The 19,086-nt window shown below is 39.1% G+C and overlaps 1 protein-coding gene across 1 annotated transcript in view; it reads left to right on the top strand.

The window, feature by feature from the left end:
• The first annotated feature begins 5,023 nt into the window (after positions 1–5,023).
• The window catches only part of STXBP3 (syntaxin binding protein 3), a 52,647-nt gene continuing 38,584 nt past the window's right edge, over positions 5,024–19,086 (top strand). The window contains exons 1-4 of the mRNA XM_082833279.1: positions 5,024–5,141; positions 14,006–14,055; positions 14,672–14,753; positions 18,043–18,119. Coding sequence (XP_082689405.1) covers positions 5,093–5,141; positions 14,006–14,055; positions 14,672–14,753; positions 18,043–18,119 — 258 coding nt within the window. The 5' untranslated portion in view covers positions 5,024–5,092. The remainder of the gene's footprint in view (positions 5,142–14,005; positions 14,056–14,671; positions 14,754–18,042; positions 18,120–19,086) is intronic.

Here is a 19,086-nt window from a genome sequence, read left to right as displayed (position 1 = left end):
CATAGTGAACCATGGATAAAAAAAGAGACTTGACTAGTGAGTAATTTAAATTGAAATGGTATGATTCAAAGGCAAAGTTTTTTTTTTTTTTTCTTGCTTTGCTTTAAAAAAATTCTTCCCATATCTTTTTCAGAGTTTCCTCAATTGTTAGTGTGATTAGAGATGGAAAAGATCTATTAGAATACAAAATGCCTCTAGGATAGGACAAGCCCTTTTGGCCTTTAGAGAACCACTCTAGCTCCGTTTCCTGCAGGAAGGTGTGACCTCACCTGCACAGGAGTTCAAGATGGGCTTCGGAGAGAACTCAGTAGAGAAATGAATCCAGAAAGTCCTCTGGAAGGCTGCCAGAGTGAGCCAGCACACTGGGAAAGTCCTGGAAATGTGAAAGTTCTGCTTAGCAGAAATTCTTTATTTCACATTCAGACATACTACGGACTTCAGCACACCCACTTCATAAGCATTTCATCGACCCCAGCACTTGCCGTGTGGCCCTCTAGCCATTCAAGGGTTGGACACGTCCACCCTCAGAGAAGTCGAAATCAAGCCACCACACATAGACAGCGCTCACCCAAGACGAACCTCCACCAGGACTTTGGCCAAGGTTGGATAGCAGCAGCTGCCAGGGCCACCTGTAGTAACAAACACCCTCAGCTCAAGTTAGGAGGAAGCTGAGCCACTTGCAGCCTTCACCAAGCCAAAGCATCGTGTGATGAGACCTCTGTGTGTCTGGGAAAGCAGAGCTGTTGGCCTGTTGCTGGAAGGACTGTGGTCATGTTTTTGAATGAGCAAAGATTTCAGATGGAGGGACAGCCAGGACCAGAGCCTCAAATGGTGGCAGAGTGACATAGGGAAGGACCATCAGTCTTGCTGGCTGTAGCCCCCGCTTACACTCTAACTGCTTTTTTTTTAATCTTTGGAGAGAAAAGGCAGTGATATATAATATAAATCTGTTGTACCTAAAATAATTTTGTCCTTCAAGTGCCAGTAACCTTAGTAAAAGATAGTGCAAGTAGGACTTGTGTAACACACACGTAACTAAAGTGTTTACTCCCCAGAAGCATAGCTGTGGAACTAAGAATGTCTGTTGTTAGGAACAGCCATAAAACTCTGCCCAGAGGGAACTGGAGCGTGGAATTAGCCTTGAGGTACACTAGGAGGGAGCAGCAAACTTCCTTTTCTATGTCTGCTTTCCCTTTCTGTGTAAGACTGATGAGAGATACCCCCCAGAGCAACTGCACTTGAAAAGGACATAGACGAAGACATGGATCCCGAAAAATGGAATTTGCTGTATCAGAGAGCACACACAGAGGAGGGCCAAGTTTTAGTTCACTTTTGTTCCTAAATACCAGTGTCTGAACAGGAGTCAGGCTAGGTGTATCGACATCAATTGGGGAACCCATTACTTAATATAGATTTCCGGGTACCACCCATGGAGTTTCTAACCCAGCAGGTTTGGGACCAGGCCTGGGAATGTATATTTTTAACAAACTCACCAAGTGATTCTGACATGCAGCCGGGTTTGGGAACCTTAAAAGGCTTGCCTTGGTGAGTTCTTCCTTGAAGCAACATTTCAATGATGGGAAGCTGAGACGTGTTAAAAGATAAGCTGAGGCATATTAAAAATTTTAAGAGTTTATTTGAGCAGAAATTGATTCAAATTCAGCAGCACCAAAACAGAAAAGGTTAGGAGTGCCCCACTGACAGGTGCTGGGGGCGGGTGTTGGTGGTGATGGGGCTTTTATTGAGAAGAGGCAGAAGCAAAGCAAGGATATTATTTGATTAACTCTAAAGCTATGGCCAATAGCTATATGGCTATAGTGGTTGCCTTATTTGGGAAACCCTAGTTGGCTGTTTGTGATTGATTGTCCTTAGATTTTGATTTCTTAACCTCGAGACCCTTACAGACTTAGGTTTTTGTTTGCTTAGGAAGGCCGCTAAGGTATGAGAACGACCTCAGTCTAATGGCCTCCTTGTTTAATTAACTTAACAGAAGATAGAGGGCTGTGGCATGTGAGGAAAGATTGGTGAGTAGATCTGGAGGGTTCAGAGTGGGTCCATGCCCTGTGAGGTCAACCATGAACTGAGGCAGCGTTCTGGGCTGTGGTTCAGAGCCCATGTGAGACTGCGTGCTGAGCCCGGTTGCTGGCAGGGTGTGCCCTCTGAAAAGAGTTGTGTCCATGGCTGACTGGAACAGCCAAAGAGCCAAGGGCAAAGGCCAAATGGAAGGCCAGGATCCCTGGTTCTAGGACACTAGGGGGCTGGGACCAGTACACTCATACCCTATAAATACCAGAACACAGAAAATGAAATGGCCTGTCTACTTAGCTAGGCATCTAAGTCTGGGGTGCTTTGGTCAGAATTCTGCAGAAGACAATGTTGTCCCCACTGGGTGAACATAAAATCAAAACATGGACGTAGCACATATTACATGCTTCTAAGTGCTTTTCGCATACTCATTTCGTTCTCATAAAAACCCTGTGAGCTAGATAATAATATTATTCCTTTCTACATTTAACAAAAATGAGACCCAGAAAGGTCAAGGAATTCATCCATGTTCTCACAGCTAACCAGTTGAAGCACAAATTATCAGGGGGCCATTGATCAGACCTGCTAATCCATGATATTTTTACGGAAAATATTTCTCTGGGTTATCATGATTAAGTGATAAATTATTAGAGGAGAAGACCTGGGAATAGGATGGTGTGAGAGTGAACTGCCCTAACTCAAGAGATTTTACATTCAGCCCTCGATCATTGTAGCAGTTTATCAGCTCTACAAATTATGCAAAGCAGACTTTTCATCTCTGACAAGCATTGGTGGATTTTACCTTCCATTCTGCTGTGTCGTGTTCAGGGAATTCAAATTCCTGTTCAATCTCTTCAGGCAAACCAACTAAAGGAGACTAGAGAGACAGCTCAGGGAGGTTATGTGAAACTAGGGGAGCAAGTGAGCTTAGGCAATGTGGTACGATGGAAAGGGCAATGGTTTTGGAGCCATCTTGAGGTCTTACGTGATTTAACTTCTCTGAATCTGTTTTCACATCTGTAAAATGGCAATAAAGATTATCATCTTGTTGGGTTGTTGTGAAGTTTGAGATATTATACTCTATTCAACAAATAAATGCAATGACACTGGAGTGTTTCAAGTCACACTACTAATTAAAGGCAAAGCCAGGGTTTGTGGACCCATGTCTATATGCTGCTAACACCCAACATTTGCTCCGCTATTTCACACTGCCACCTTGGAATCTGGCCTTCAGGGGCATGAGTCACAGCTATACCCCATGTGACCCAAGTCAAACTTCCAACCCAGAAAGGCCTATGTTATCCCATGGCACCTGGTCATTCTCCTCAAGGGTAGAGGATGCAGGCACTTCCACCCACATCACTCTTCTGTCTTGGTTTGACCCTCTAGGGCAAAGAGCTCCATTTTAGAAGGGTGAGTCTGTACCTTGTCTTTTTCTTATCCCTGGGGCCTCAACCTGGGTATACTAAGTAGAATCTGATTTAAAACTGAAAAGGGAGAGGAATGTAATGTGTGCATTTGTTTAAAATTCTGACCACCTAAGTGCATTCAAAATACGTTTGAAACAGGCCAGAGCTCCAGCTTGGCCCATACAAGACTTGCATGGAAAAACCATTCATGCCATAGGTTTTGCTTGAACCCATTTTATGGCTGTTTTTATTCTTCATTCTCCTTCTCTCTCCTAAAAAGCTAAAAAGCAAAAATTGCCAGTTATCCCACAGACTGCCTTATTGCTTTCTGTGTAGCTCGAGCCTGATTTCTTGTTCCCACTGCACCACTAGCTGTGCATCCTTGGCAAGTTACTTAACTTCACTAAGCCTTAGGTTCCTTGTCTGTAAGGGTTGCTTTGAGGATCAATGAGATAATCCACTTAGCATGGTGCCTGGCATATAGTAAGCCCTCAGTAAATGTTAGCCATTGTTATTACTAGTAGTGACTAACCATTTGCGCTTCCCTATGTGACCAACTTGAACCATTGGTTCTTTGCAAATGGGTGTGGGAAAGTCTACTTTCCACCAGTATACGACGGTTATGTTACAGTTGGGGGGGGCGGTTCTCAGCAACTAAACTCTTTTAATTCATGATTGACTACTTGTTTTTGTTTTTATCACGCAGCTTGCGGCATCTTAGTTCCCGGACCAGGGATTGAACCCACTCCCTCAGCAGTGAAAGTGGGGAGTCCGGGAATGGACCGGCCGGGAATTCGCCTATGATTGCTTTGATTTCAAGTCTCAAAAGAACCATCTCAGGAAATAGATCTCTGCCTAAACTTTCTAAGTCTGAGCTCCAATCACCTCCTTTGTGAATCAGCAATAATTCCCTTCTTTTAAATCCTAAAACATTGATAGCCCCTCCCACATAAATTTATGTTTGTTGAATAATTATTATTTTATTGGTTCATTTATGTATATTGTCACCATTAAGGCATTCGCTACTTCAACCAGTTTTTGACTACCTTCAGTACGCCAGGAATTGAGCTAATTAGATTTTAAATTCTTCATTAGTGGGTCTCCTTTTTTTGACTTTCCTGAAAGTCCTGCAGAGTTCTGGTCACAGTGGACGGCACCTCATAGTTCTATACAATGATTATGTCCTTGAAAAATGAATAAAATAAACTTTTTGGCGGCTAAATTTTCTAATCGGTAGCTGACTGAGTGAAGAGTCTATTACAAACCGCTTCGCAAAGAACTCTTTTGTAAAGCGAAGGATCCCTTCCTTTTTCATGAATCGTATGTGTGAATTCGGGATTTCTTAAGATGGTATTAGCTCACAACCCGTCGGTACGCTTTCGCTTTCTGACGTCCCAGGACGTCGAAATTCGGTTGACAGCCTCCCGCTAGAGGGCGCGCAACTGCCCACGGAGATTCCACCCGCACTGCGCAGCCTCAGTCCAGGGGTGGGCGGGAATCCCCTTACGGACGCCCGTGACGTCACCGGAGGGCGCGGCCCGTGGGTGTGGGCGGGGCCTTCCCCTCAGCGACGGGCGGGGCCCGGCCGAACCCCCTCTAACAGCTGAAGTGGGTTGCGAGTGGGAGGCGGCGGCTGGTCCTCAGCGGTGTTTGGGAAGATGGCGCCTCCGGTGACGGACCGGGGGCTGAAGAGCATCGTGTGGCAGAGTGAGTGCGGTGGGACAGGGGCTGAGAGAGGGAAGGCCAGGAGGCCGCGGCGCCGGGCCCTGCTTTCCTGCCCCAGACCAGCAGTCTCTTGGGGAGCCGCCACGGGCACTCGTTGCTTTGGCTCCCACGTCCATGTTAGCACTTCTTCCTTCTTTCTTTCCCAGCCCTCGTTCTGGCAGCACCAACGATGGGCGGGGTGCGGGAGGACGCGGCCTTCTCGCAGGCGTCCGGCACCCTCTGGGCTGGCTCGGCCAGGCTCTGGCCCCGAAACCCCGCCCTGCGTGAGCGGCCCTGGGCCCGGCTTTTCCGCCCGCGGCCCCTGCGCGGTTCCTCGCTTGCGCTGCCTCCGGGGCCCCACCAGTCGGCGATGTCTCTCCACCCGAGACAGTCTGAGCGCTGTTTCTCTATCCCACCCCTCCCCTTCTCCCCACGCTTGAGTTTTCCAAGACTGCTTACTCTGCTTATTCGTCTTAGTATCAGCGAGAGTTTTACTAACCGTACTTTACAATGCTTGTCCTTTAAAAACACAAAAAGAAAACCTCACTGTTAAACAAACCCTTCTTCCCTTCTAGAAGAACCCACTTTCTAAAGAGTTCTTGAGAAGGGACCATCGGCATGATTAAATCTCGGGGCCAATCTGCACCTTCACCTCTTCCTTTCCCCTCTCGGAGCCACTCCCTTCTGCTAGGACTGTATTATAATACTTACTGGTTACTGATATTCTGCCATTGTGCTGTATCATCTACGACTTTCATAAATATCACTCCACACCTAGGTCTGCCAGCTTAGCGAAGGAATGAAACCGCCAAGAACCAAACAGGAAGAACCATCATTGTTTGGCATTGCTGGGCTCAAAGTAATTATGGTCTAGTAGTGGAAAGGGGTAACATCTAATTAGTATTTCTGGCTCCAGCTTGTTGAGCAAGGAACAGAAATAGTGACTGAGTTAACAAAATTATGGGAGTCACAGAGTTCCTGTGTAAAATTAAAACTCCAAATCGGTAACTGGCATACTGCTTAACATACTAAAAACAAGGGTATAAATAGAAGGGGAAAAAAGTTATGAAAATTTTTTTAATTGGATAATTATAAGGTTAGCATTTTGTTTTTCAGAATTTACATGGGTCCCTTTTAAGGTTTGGTAATATTTTAAAATCACAGTGGCATTTAAATACATTTATTTGAAAATGGATAATGAATTGTGTTGTATAATTTCCAAGATGGTCCTTAACATCAGCATTTATCAGAAAAAAAAGGTTAATGATAGTAACCTCGGTATTGATAGCATGGAAACTAGGCAAGAGGGAGCGTTTACAGGTAACAAAATTTCCGTCTTGTGCTGTTAACTTGAGGTAGCACCAGGATACCTACATGGAGCGTAAGATAAAGAAGAGGGGACACTGAATGGAAGGAAGTGTTATACAGATTAAAAAAAATAGTTCTTCGAATTTTTGTGGAAATAGGAACATAACTAAAAGATAAGATGATATTCATTCAGCACTTAGTTTAATTAAAGTAGAGAAAGAGAAGTGGGAGCCTCTGAGTTCTGTTAGCAAAAGGTGAGAAAGTCTGAAAGAAATGATGGAGGAATCTCCTCAGGGAGAATCATATATTTGGGAAAAGGTTTTGCTAGGTTGAAGATAGTATAGTTAGGTCAGGTTAGAAAGATAAATAACTTAACCTTCAATTTACCTGTAAAGTAGGGAGAAAGGAACTAATATTTTTTGAACATAACTCTGTGCCAGGCACTATTCTTTTCAAATATCAAAACAATAAGAATTATTATCTCTTTAACAGATGTTAAAGCTGATACACCTATTATCATAGCTGCATAATTCTTAATAGACAAAAAGTCAAAAACAACCCAAATGTCCATGGACTGGTGAATGGATAAATAACATGTGGTTATGTCTATACAATGGGATATTATTGGGCAATAAAAAAGAAGGAAGTACTGAAACATGCTACAGTATTTTTTTTTTTTTTTTACGGTACGCGGGCCTCTCACTGTTGTGGCCTCTCCCGTTGTGGAGCACAGGCTCCAGACGCGCAGGCTCAGCGGCCATGGCTCACAGGCCCAGCCGCTCCACAGCATGTGGGATCGTCCCTGACCGGGGCACGAACCCGTGGCCCCTGCATCGGCAGGCGGACTCCCAACCACTGCGCCACCAGGGAAGCCCTAATCATTCTTAAATACCTTGATGTGGCAAAAAAGTTTGATAACAGAAAAGACTGTAAAATAAAATTAATCTTCATCCCTACCCAGACCCCAGACTCCTTTGCCAGAGACAACCACTCAGGTTTCTTATAAATTCCTTGAGAACTTATTTATGCCAATATAGGCATGTATAAAATGTATTTTTTTGTTTTTTGTTTTAATCAATTATCTTTGTTTTATGTCTTTTTTCATTCTGGTCACTTCTTTAAGTTTATCTTGTTGAGAAAAATTCTCTTCTTTTACTTTTTGGGTATTTGCAGAGTCATGTATTCTTTTAAATCAGTATTTATTGACTACCCTGTGCCGCCCACTATTCTAGGTGCATACTCCTTGACCTCCTGGAGTTTACAATTCAGTGGGAGGAGACAGGTACATAGGTACTAAGTGCTATATTAGCAGCATGAAGAAGTTTCATGGGAGAAGAGAAGAAAAAGGAATTATTTCCTCTCTGCGAGTGGATCAGGGGAGACTCCAAATAGGAGGTAACAGTGAAAGGTGGTAGGATTTTGCCAGACAGGGAAATCTGAGCCAAGACCCAAAGATGTGAAAGTATGTGATTGTTTATGGAAGAGGGAATAATTCCTTTTGTCTGAGTACAGAGTATTTGTTGCAAGAAATAGGGGGATGAAGACTAAAAGGTAGGTTGGAGCTAAATTGTTCAGACATGCTGTAGCAGTGGTGAGCTACTAAAGCTGAAAGGTTTTTTTTCCTCCTTCTCAAACAGCAGTCATCAGCATTTTGGGGACTTACTAGAACAGTGCTGAAAGGAAGTCATTTTCTTGTTCCTAAAGTTTTCATTAAGTATAATGCTAGTGTAAAGTGCACTAATGCTAAATGTGCAGATGGATACATTTAAAAAAAATTTTTTTTATTGGGGTATAGTTGATTTACAATACTGTGTTAGTTTCAGGCGTACAGCAAAGTGAATCAGTTGTACATATATGTATATACACTCTTTTGTTTTTAGATTCTTTTCCCATATAGGTCATTACAGAATATTGAGTAGAGTTCCCTGTGCTATACAGTAGGTCCTTATTAGTTAGTTATTAGTCCTTATTTAGTTTTGGCTGCATTGGATCTTCGTTGCTGCGCATGGGGTTTCTCTAGTTGTGGCGAGTAGGGGCTACTCTTTGTTGTGTGCGCGGGCTTCTCATTGTGGTGGCTTCTCTTGTGGAGCACAGGCTCTAGGTGCACAGGCTTCAGTAGTTGTGGCTCACGGGCTCTAGAGCACAGGCTCAGTCATTGTGGCACATGGGCTTAGTTGCTCCACGGCATGTGGGATCTTCCTGGACCAGGGCTCGAACCCGTATCCCCTGCATTGGCAGGCAGATTCTTAACCATTGTGCCACCAGGGAAGTCCTAGATGGATAAATTTTTATTCATGTAACTACCACCTAGATTGAGGTATGGAATGTTTCTAAGCACCCCATAACTCTTCCAACGCCAAATTCCACCCTTTACCCCAGAGTAACTACTGTTCTGACTTACATTGCCATCAAGCAATTTTATAGCAGTGGCTTTTTACCTTTCCACCCTTATGTTTAAGAAAGGAACACTTCAGACTGCTTGTTGGGTTTTTTAAAAATATTTATTTATTTGGCTGTGCCGGGTCTTGGTTGCGGTACTCGGGGTCTCTGTTGCCACATGCAGGATCTTTTTTAGTTGCAGCATGTGGGGTCTAGTTCCCTGACCAGGGATGGAACCCAGGCCCCCTGCATTGGGAGCATGGATTCTTAACCACTGGACCACAAGGGAAGTCCCCCTTCAGACTTTTAATTATAAAGTATTTGTTTGAAGAATAAATATAGAATTTACTAAATTTCTACCTAGAAATAATTGCTTTAATATTTGCCTTTGTATATATTTAGGTGGTCTTATACTAGTCCAGTTTTCATATTGTTCATATTTCATAAATTTTTTTTAAGATTTTTTTGATGTGGACCATTTTTTTAAAGTCTTTATTGAATTTGTTACAATATTGCTTCTGTTTTATGTTTTTTGGTTTTTTGGCACGAGGCATGTGGGATCTTAGCTCCCCACCCAGGGATCGAACCCACACCCCCTGCACTGGAAGGCAAAGTTTTAACCACTGGACCACCAGGGAAGTCCCGTTTCATAAAATTTTTAAATAATAAACCTTGAAAGCTCTAAGTGGTCTTTCCCATGAACGGGTCAATCTGTTTTTTGTTTTTAATTTATTTATTTTTATTTTTGGCTGAGTTGGGTGTTTGTTGCTGTGTGCAGGCTTTCTCTAGTTGTGGTGAGCGGAGGCTACTCTTTTTTGCAGTGCTCAGGCTTCTTATTGCGGTGTCTTCTCTTGTTGCAGAGCATGGGCTCTAGGCGTGCGGGCTTCAGTAGCTGTGGTTCGCGTGGGGTCTAGAGTGCAGGCTCAGTAGTTGTGGTGCACTGGCTTAGTTGCTCTGTGGCATGTGGGATCTTCCCGGACCAGGGCTCAAACATGTGTCCCCTGCATTGGCAAGTGGATTCTTAACCACTGTGCTACCAGGGAAGCGCAGGTCAATCTGTTTTTATTCAACTAGTAATGAGTATTACTTTTACCTCTGCCCCAGGCCCCTGGGATTACCTATAAAGATTCTTACCTGTTCATTTCCTGTTTTCCAGACAAATCAGTTTTTCTTGCATATTTATCAGGTTTATTAGTTTCTCTGTGATTAAAGATAGTTGTACAAGTATACCTTGGCATTGCTGATGCTATACACTACTTTGTTAGTTCTTTTATTTTTCCTTTAAGTGTTTTCACATCCTCTTTGGTGTTACAGTTTTAAATACATTTCCTTTTATATATAGGAGAAACAGAAGGAGCAAAGATAGAGTAATTGGTATTAATAGGTCATTAATTGGGGACCATCTGGACTGGTGGAAGATTAATTTAGAGATTAGGTGGAGGCCAGTTGATGGAGGATGTTGAATAGTAAGAGTCTAGATTTTATTCTAGGTAGGTAACAGTGAGCATTTGAGAGAATTTTGAGGTGGGTATTGATATAACAGGGCTGTGCTTCAGGAAGATGACTGACAACAGTGTGAAAAATGGATTGGAAAAGGTAAAGGGGTTGGAGGTAGAAAGCAGGAAATCCAAACAGGAGATTATTGCAGTAGTTCAGTGAGAGATGATGAGAATCAAGGCAATGCTGGTGACAGCGGCAGTCACCAGAAAGAACAATCAGTACAGCCTAATGATTAGAAAATGGAGGAAAGAGGAAATAGCTGATGACTATGAATAAGAAAATGACAATAGGGCTTCCCTGGTGGCGCAGTGGTTGAGAGTCCGCCTGCCGATGCAGGGGACACGGGTTCGTGCCCCGGTCCAGGAAGATCCCACGTGCCGCGGAGCGGCTGGGCCAGTGAGCCATGGCTGCTGAGCCTGCGCGTCCGAGCCTGTGCTCCGCAACGGGAGAGGCCACAACAGTGAGAGGCCCGCGTACCGCAAAAAAAAAAAAAAAAAAAAAAAAAGACAATAAAACTCATAGAAATGGAGAAGTCTAGAGCAGTTTTTAGGGCATTTAATCTTAATTTGAGGCACATAGGTGCTTAAACCTGTATTGTGTAATGGAAAGAAGTCCAAGGAGAGATGAGGATTTGTGGAAAATTGAAGGATTCCTGGGGGTTGAGGGAAATAAGGAGAAGTTAGTCAAAGAGAACAAACATCCAGTTAGAAGATGAGTAAGTTCTGGGGATCTAATGCACAGCATTGTGATTATAGATAACAGTACTGTACTGTATAATTGCAAGTTGCTAAGAGAGTAGATCTTAAACGTTCTCACCTCAAAAAAGAAATGGTAATTATGTGAGGTGATGGAGGTGTAAACTAACACTACAGAGGTAATTATATTGCAGTATATGTGTATCAGATCAACACATTGTATACCTTAAAGTTACAAAATGTTATATGTTAATTATATCTCAATAAAGTTGGGGGAAAAATTAAAAGACAGATCTGTTAGAGGATACTTTGATGATGAGTATGGTCTCTGAGGAAGAGTATAGAACAAGCAGAGCAAAAGTGAGAGAATTGACTCTTGGGATGTATCCATATTTAGGGTGCAAGAGAAATGGATTATAAGGTTAAATAATTCTCATTAATAATTAGAGGAAATACCTTTTTAGTTCTGTCATATTAGTTGATGTGATTTCCTTTGACTCCTCCAAACACATTTTACCTGTAACCACATCACCTTTCATGGATGCCCCTAATCTCTGTCCACAAAACTAGTTATCTCTTTATCATTTTTGAGATGCTAACACTGGCTGGCTTGGTATCCTCAGATTCTAGTTAGAAATAACGGCAAGCCACATATGTTACTTAAAGTTTTCTGATAGCCAAATCAAAAAGAAAAAGGTAAAAAACATGAAATTAATTTTTAAAATATATTTTGTTTAACTTGATCTATCTAAAATGTTATCATTGAAACATGTAAATAACATACAAAATGATATTTTAAATTTCTTTTTGTACCAAGTCTTTGAAATCTGGTGTGTATTTTATACTTGCAGGACATCCCAGTTCAGGCTAACCACATTTCAAGTGCTCAGTAGCCACATGTGACTAGTTTCTGCCATATGTGACAGTGCAGTTTCTAAGGTGGTAAAGACTGGAATGAGTTCGGCTAGGGAGCTGTTCAGTCTGCTCCATCATAAATTCCATGAGCATTCATTTCTAAGAGAAAGACATAAATTCGGCAAAAATCAGCAAAATGTCTTTGATTTTCAGCTTGTTTTAGGTATACAGGAATAAAGCAAGCTTAGAAAGGGAAGTACCATAATGTTTCAGTGCCTCAGTGCTACTTGAGGAAATCCTTCCTCTTTGCCTGTAGAGTACCAGAATCCACTACTTTAGGCTTAAATTATGGTTAAATACTTCAGGCTTTTCCCATAAATCTATATAACATCATAATCTTCCCAGAAACATGTATAAGCCTCTTAATATCTTAACACTTCCACACCTTCTCAATCACAATAAAACCTTTCAGATCACAATTCTTATGATGAGTGTCAGTAACCCTTATTAAATATACCCTCTGCTTGGACATGTCATTTTTTAACATGGTGCCAAAAACTTGTTGGTAAATTTCCAAAAGCATTAACTTAAATATAAATTAAGAAATAGAAAAGTTTAAATGAATTATATAAGTATCTCATTATCAAGAATTAATGGGGCTTCCCTGGTGGTGCAGTTGTTAAGAATCCACCCGCCAGTGCAGGGGACACAGGTTCAAGCCCTGGTCCGGGAAGATCCCACAGGCCGCAGAGCAACTAAGCCCATGCACCACAACTACTGAGCCCGTGCTCCACAACAAGAAGCCAACGCAATGAGAAGCCCGCGCACTGCAACGAAGAGTAGCCCCAGCTCGCCGCAACTAGAGAAAGCCCGTGTGCAGCAACAAAGACCCAACACAGCCAAAAATAAAAGTAAACAAAATAAATAAATTTAAAAAAAAGAATTAATGATAAACAAGAGTTACTGTAATTTACATTTAATTTTATTTTATGTGTTACTACAGTTTTCAAAATTAACTGAGAATTAATAAAACATTAAATGTGGGAAATTTTTATCTTACAAAGTAGAATAACAGGTATTTGTGTGAATTGCCTCTGTGTATTTTATTTAGTAATTTAAAATATATGTTTACATTAATTTTGAAAATCATTGCAAGGAACGCATTAATAAATATTTACTGATTATAAATAAATTCTGAATATTTGTATCCTAATGCTGTGACACATTTTTGAAAATTGTAGTAAATCAGGAAGAAACTTACTTATCTAGTTTTGATTGTCAGATGTAATTTAGCAATGGGCCAGTTAGGGCTATTCCTGTGGGTTTTTTGTTTTTGTTTTGTCCAGGCCATGGTGGCATGTGGGATCTTAGTTCCCCAGCCAGGGATCGAACCTTGTCCCATAACAGTGGAAGTGCAGTCTTAACCACTGGACCACCAGGGAAGTCCCAGTTTCTTGTTTTCATCTTGTTTACTTAGGATTTAAGTAAATAGGAAAAACCAAGTGAGCTAATACTTTCAGAAATATTTTCCAGATATGTTTATATAATTAAATATGTTAGCCTTTTTAAAAATTTTATTTATTTATTTATTTTTGGCTGCGTTGGGTCTTTGCTGCTGCGCGCAGGCTTTTCTCTAGTTGCGTTGAGTGGGGGCTACTCTTCATTGTGGTGCGCAGGCTTCTCATTGTGGTGGCTTCTCTTGTTAAGGAGCGCGAGCTTTAGGTGCACTGGCTTCAGTAGTTGTGGCTCATGGGCTCTAGAGCGCAGGCTCAGTAGTTGTGGCGCACGGGCTTTTTGCTCGACAGCATGTGGGATCTTCCCAGACCAGGGCTCAAACCCGTGTCCCCTGCCATTGGCAGGTGGATTCTTAACCACTGCGCCACCAGGGAAGTCCCTAGCCTTTTTAATAATATTCTTATTCTCAAAGATTAAAAATATGTTACAGTTTAAATGTACCATATAGGTTATGTATTAAAGAGAACTGGATTTTTACTTCGAGTTTAACATGTGAATGTGCTTTTTATGTAGCTGAGCAATTCCAGCTGATATTTCCCCAGCCATCTTGGACCTTTTGAGTAGTTATTCTGACTGTTGATTAAAATTCCTAAATAGTTCCCTTTTTCTTTGCAGAGATAAAAGCAACAGTGTTTGATGACTGCAAGAAAGAAGGCGAATGGAAGGTGGAATTTGCATACTCACATAGAATTTGCATGAAGCTAGAAGCCTTTATTGAAGACTTCTATATATTTTACTTATTATACTTCTATAAAAGTATAGAGTCTAGAACCATACTGCTTGTGTTCACATCCTAGCTTTACCTCCTATTAGCTGTGGCTTCTTGAACAAATTACTTGACATCTCTGTGCCTGTTTCCTTATCGATAAAATGGGGATGGAAGTACCTCATAGGGTAGTTGTAAATATTAAATGAATTAATCCATGTAAAATGCTTAAAGTGGTGCCTAGAACAATTATAATTCTACAAGTGGCATTTTATAATTTTAAGAAAATTTGATGTTAACATACATTTAAAATGAGCAAGTTCTCTGCTTCAAAATGAAAAGATTTCTATTTGCTTACTTATGTATAATATCATGTGTCCGTACATTGAGGAAATAAATTTCTAGGTCATGCAAGTTAAATGAATTGAGATAATTTTGCCCACTGTCCTAATATTTTAATTTTATATTATAAAAAGTTTATAAGTTTGAGTAGGTTTAATGTATTAAATTCTGTCTTTTGTGAATTCTTGGCAGTCAAATGCTGATAGTATTTCTTAATTTATATTCATTTTAAGATAATGCTTCTAGATGAATTTACCACTAAGCTTTTGGCATCGTGTTGCAAAATGACAGATCTTCTAGCAGAGGGTATAACTGGTAAGTGTTACAAATACTCATCATGAAAAACTTTTCTTATTATGATTGGGAGAGTTTGAAGTATTAATAAATTTTAGTAATTGTGTTTCTCAGGGGGTTATGTTTTATTTTTTTAGTAATTCTAGCCATAATAATTACACTGGACATTATTTTCTTTGTGAATCTTCAGAATAACCTCTGTAAGTCAGAGTTTTTTCCCTCAGCTGAGACATATAATTAAGCACCCCTAACCAAGACTAAGTTGCCTTATTGAGTTTGTTCTTCAAATTTTTTATTCTTATGTATTTGTTACAGTTTTGTATGCTGATGCACTAGGTTTACCTTAGTATTTTGATGAATGTTTGTGGTTTTCATGTATTGTTTTTTAAATGAATAGTAAGATTTATATCATAAAATCAACTTTTGTACATATTTACAAGTGTATACGTTTCTCTTTATTACCTAGAAATGAGACTATTAATTGTAAATTTAAATCAGCTTTCGTGTGGGATTATGGGAAAAAAATCACACTACCACAGTTGCTGTCTTCCACTGGGCAGGATTGTGTTAATGAGTTTTTAATTTCTCTTACATTTTGGAGAGAATACCAATATCTTGTACCATTCCTAATCATATCATCATCTATATAACTCATCATCGTTTAACTCATCTATTTAAATTTGCCTTCATAACAGCGCTTTAAAGACAGATATTAATACCCCGATTTGTAAAGTGAAAACTGGGACTCAAAGTCAAATATATTTCTTTTATATTTTGGATTCTAGTATAATATCTGTATCCTCTGTCACTCCTAACTTGTGAGGTTCAAAAGTACACCCAGTATTCAAGAAAGTGTGAGCACTGTGTAGAATGAGAGGATTACCTAAAAAATTTAGCAATGTTTACTTTTTGATATTTATTTATTTATTTTTACAACTTTTTGATATTTATTAATAAAATAATCTTTTATTGTTGATTACATATTCAGTTTGTGGTCTTTATGACTTTCAGTAGAAAATTAAGCTCTGAACTACAAATTAGAAGATTAAAGCCTTGATTTTTCTACTAACTAGATAAATGTAATATTGATTAAGCTACTTAAGTTTTGTTACATTCCCAGAGTCTCTCTGATGTGCAGTTAGAGAACCATTTGATAATATGTGTACAGCACTATGAAGCTACAGAACCATTTTGCACTGTAAGGAGGTTTTATTGAATTTTTATAGACCATTGTTTTTTACTGTGTGTTCAGTGTTTTTTGATATTGTTCAAGGAAAGGACTCTGTGGCCACGTTAGTTTGGGAAACTGCATTAACAAAGCTAACCAGTTTTTTTTAGGACTTTTCTGGAGTTTTTTATATGCTAGCAGATAATGTGGATCCCCTGTGAATAGGTATAGTATTCAGTTTTCTAAACTTATTTGACCACAGAAGCCTTTTTTGGGAAGTATTATATAGGACTGTATATCATGGAGCGTATTGCTGTGGATTGTTCTCAATATCCTCCAGTCACCTAGGTTTGCTCTGATTTAATCATAATCATATCTACTAACTTGAACATGGCACATTTCTTTTGAGTTCCACATCAGCTCACCTGCATTGGCCGTTCAGTGATCAGACTTTCTGTCTGCGTTCAGGTCATTTGTGAAAATATTCAGTGTGTCTTGGAACTTTTAAAAAACATGAGAAAAAAATACACGTGTGATGCTACCTCAGTGTCTCCACTAAAGTCAAGTAAAAACCTTTAAAAAAAAATAGACTTGGAATTAGATTATTCCTTTGTCACTATTATAGGAATAATCATAAAAACCTTTCCTTTTTTATCATTTAATAGATATCCACTTTTCAGTGAATTGAAGAAGTGGCACTTTCTGCTATTGATAACCAGACATTTCAGAATCTTTTCAAAGTCTGTGTTCTAAATCATATTACAACATTTTAACATGTATGTTACTCTCCAAACATAATACATAGTATGTACAGCATAAGATGACTGTAAGACACTTTATTTTGGGCACTAAGCAATAAAAGTAAATTAACACAGATTTAACCATAATCTTTTAAAGGTGAAATTACAATTGTTGGGAGTGGAGATAAAAATAAAATTAACTATTTCCTCAGAAATCTTATTTGATATCCTCTCTAACAGAAGCTATGATAAACCTATACTATACTAGTATAAATTTAGGGATGAGAAAATGAATCATTGTATTTAAAAGAGAAGTCCAACGGTAGCCTTCCTTGCATGTCAGATTAATGTTTTAAATTCTTTCTAGGCCCTTTGCCAGCGTGAATCTTGAAAGATGGTTCTCTTGATTTGTAGAATGATACTTTAAGTTAGTATTGTTTTAATATAGCCTTCATAGTTAATTTGACAATTTCGGGCTTACTAGTTTTAAATTCACTTTGTTTTATATTAGTTATTTATAGAGTTCTTAATTTCAATAATAAAAATATAATTGATTAAATTATGGTGATACTTCATTGTTGAAAAATGATTTATATTAATGTGTGGTTTTAAAAGAAAAAGAGTTAATTGGCAATTTATTTAAAGAATGTTATAGCAGTTAAAAACTTAGACTCTAGAGTTGGACAGATGTGGGTTGGAATCCTGTCTCTTCTTTCTTACTGTGTAACTTGGATAAGTTTCTTAACTTTTTTAAGCCTCAGTTACCTCATTTGTAAAATACGTAAATGGTTATTATGAGGTTTAACAGATAATTCATGCTTAGCCTGATTTCTGATATTATATTTTCTATTATTATAGTAGAATATTTTTTTAAAGAAATACATTTTTTTTTTCGATACACGGGCCTCTCACTATTGTGGCCTCTCCCGTTGCGGAGCACAGGCTCCAGACGCGCAGGCCCAGCGGCCATGGCTCACGGGCCTAGCCGCTCCACGGCATGTGGGATCTTCCCAGACCAGGGCACGAACTCGTGTCCCCTGCATCGGCAGGCGGACTCTCAACCACTGCGCCACCAGGGAAGCCCAAAGAAATACATATTTTAATTTTAAATGCATTTCTTGGTTTCTTCATGGCATGTTGATTGCTTATGCTGGTAGACCTAGCTATCAAATAGCTGCTTTATCTTTTTTTCTCATGATGAGCACTTAGCCCAGAGTTTAGGGAAGACACATTTTCAGGACTTTTTAATTTTTCAAGTGAAGACAAAGAAAATGTTAAGCCCAGGATATACAATTGTGTTTCTATATTATTATAAATAAAGAAGTACAGTGAATTTCATTTAAAAATTGTTTCAAGTTTATAAATATTTGGTTATATAAAATGACTTTTTTTTTTTGGTTAGTTGTGGAGAATATTTATAAGAATCGAGAACCTGTCAGACAAATGAAAGCTCTTTATTTTATCTCTCCAACATCAAAGGTGAGTGTTTTGAATCTTTAAAAAGTATGTTCTTCAAAATTTTCACCATTGACATGATTTTCTCTTAGAAAATTCAAAGTAATAAAATGTCCTTTATTAGATGCTTAGGAGAGTCTCCCTGTGTTAGAAGATTGTTTCATTTGCATTCTTCTCAATGAGAATATTTAAGTGAAAGAATTCCTTTCTCCCCGTCTATTAAAGCAGAATTTAATTATATAAAATGATAGAGTTTCTTTCAATAATTTGTACCCATGCACTTTCTATTCAACCATAATTTTTAGGAGGATGGAAATGTATGTAAAAGAAATGGTCTTGGATTAATCTTTCATTTATCTTAGTGACTTCCCTATAGTATACATATATGTATGGGTGTACACACATATATGTATGTATATATGCGTATATGTATGTGTATATATATTTTTTATGGGAAAGGTATTTCTTTATAATCTAACCATGATTTAATTCATACTTAAAGCCAAAACTGTAGAGCCATATAAAGTATCAAATTCCTTTATTCTGTATAGTATCTGAGAATGCATTTTCTAACACATCCTTTGGCTTATTCTTAGAATAAGAATGTTAATTTGGCAATTCCAATTTCATTTCTTCTAACTCTAGCAGAGCAGACAGTAGGGAAAAACCCAGACATTTACTATATGGTCTCTACATATTGGCTGCTGGTGGATTTTAATGACGTTTTATATCTTATCCATAATATAATTTTATAAGATAAAATTCATGATCGGAAAAAATGAAAGAAGCACCACTTTCACCTACTAAATAGGCAGAGGGATTAAAAAAAAGTGTGTATATGTAGACATTTATTTATTTATCTATGTATCCTATTCTAGCTGTCAATACCCATTATCAATGGTTAATGGAGTAGAAACTACTATATTACTGCTAGTGGGAGTATAGATTAATATAGCCTTTTTGGAAAATAATTCGCTGTATCAAGAACCTT

Source organism: Leucopleurus acutus, assembly GCF_964270905.1.
Source record: "Leucopleurus acutus genome assembly, chromosome: 2".
Lineage (NCBI taxonomy): Eukaryota > Metazoa > Chordata > Mammalia > Artiodactyla > Delphinidae > Leucopleurus > Leucopleurus acutus.
This window is presented reverse-complemented; position numbering and strand designations above follow the sequence as displayed.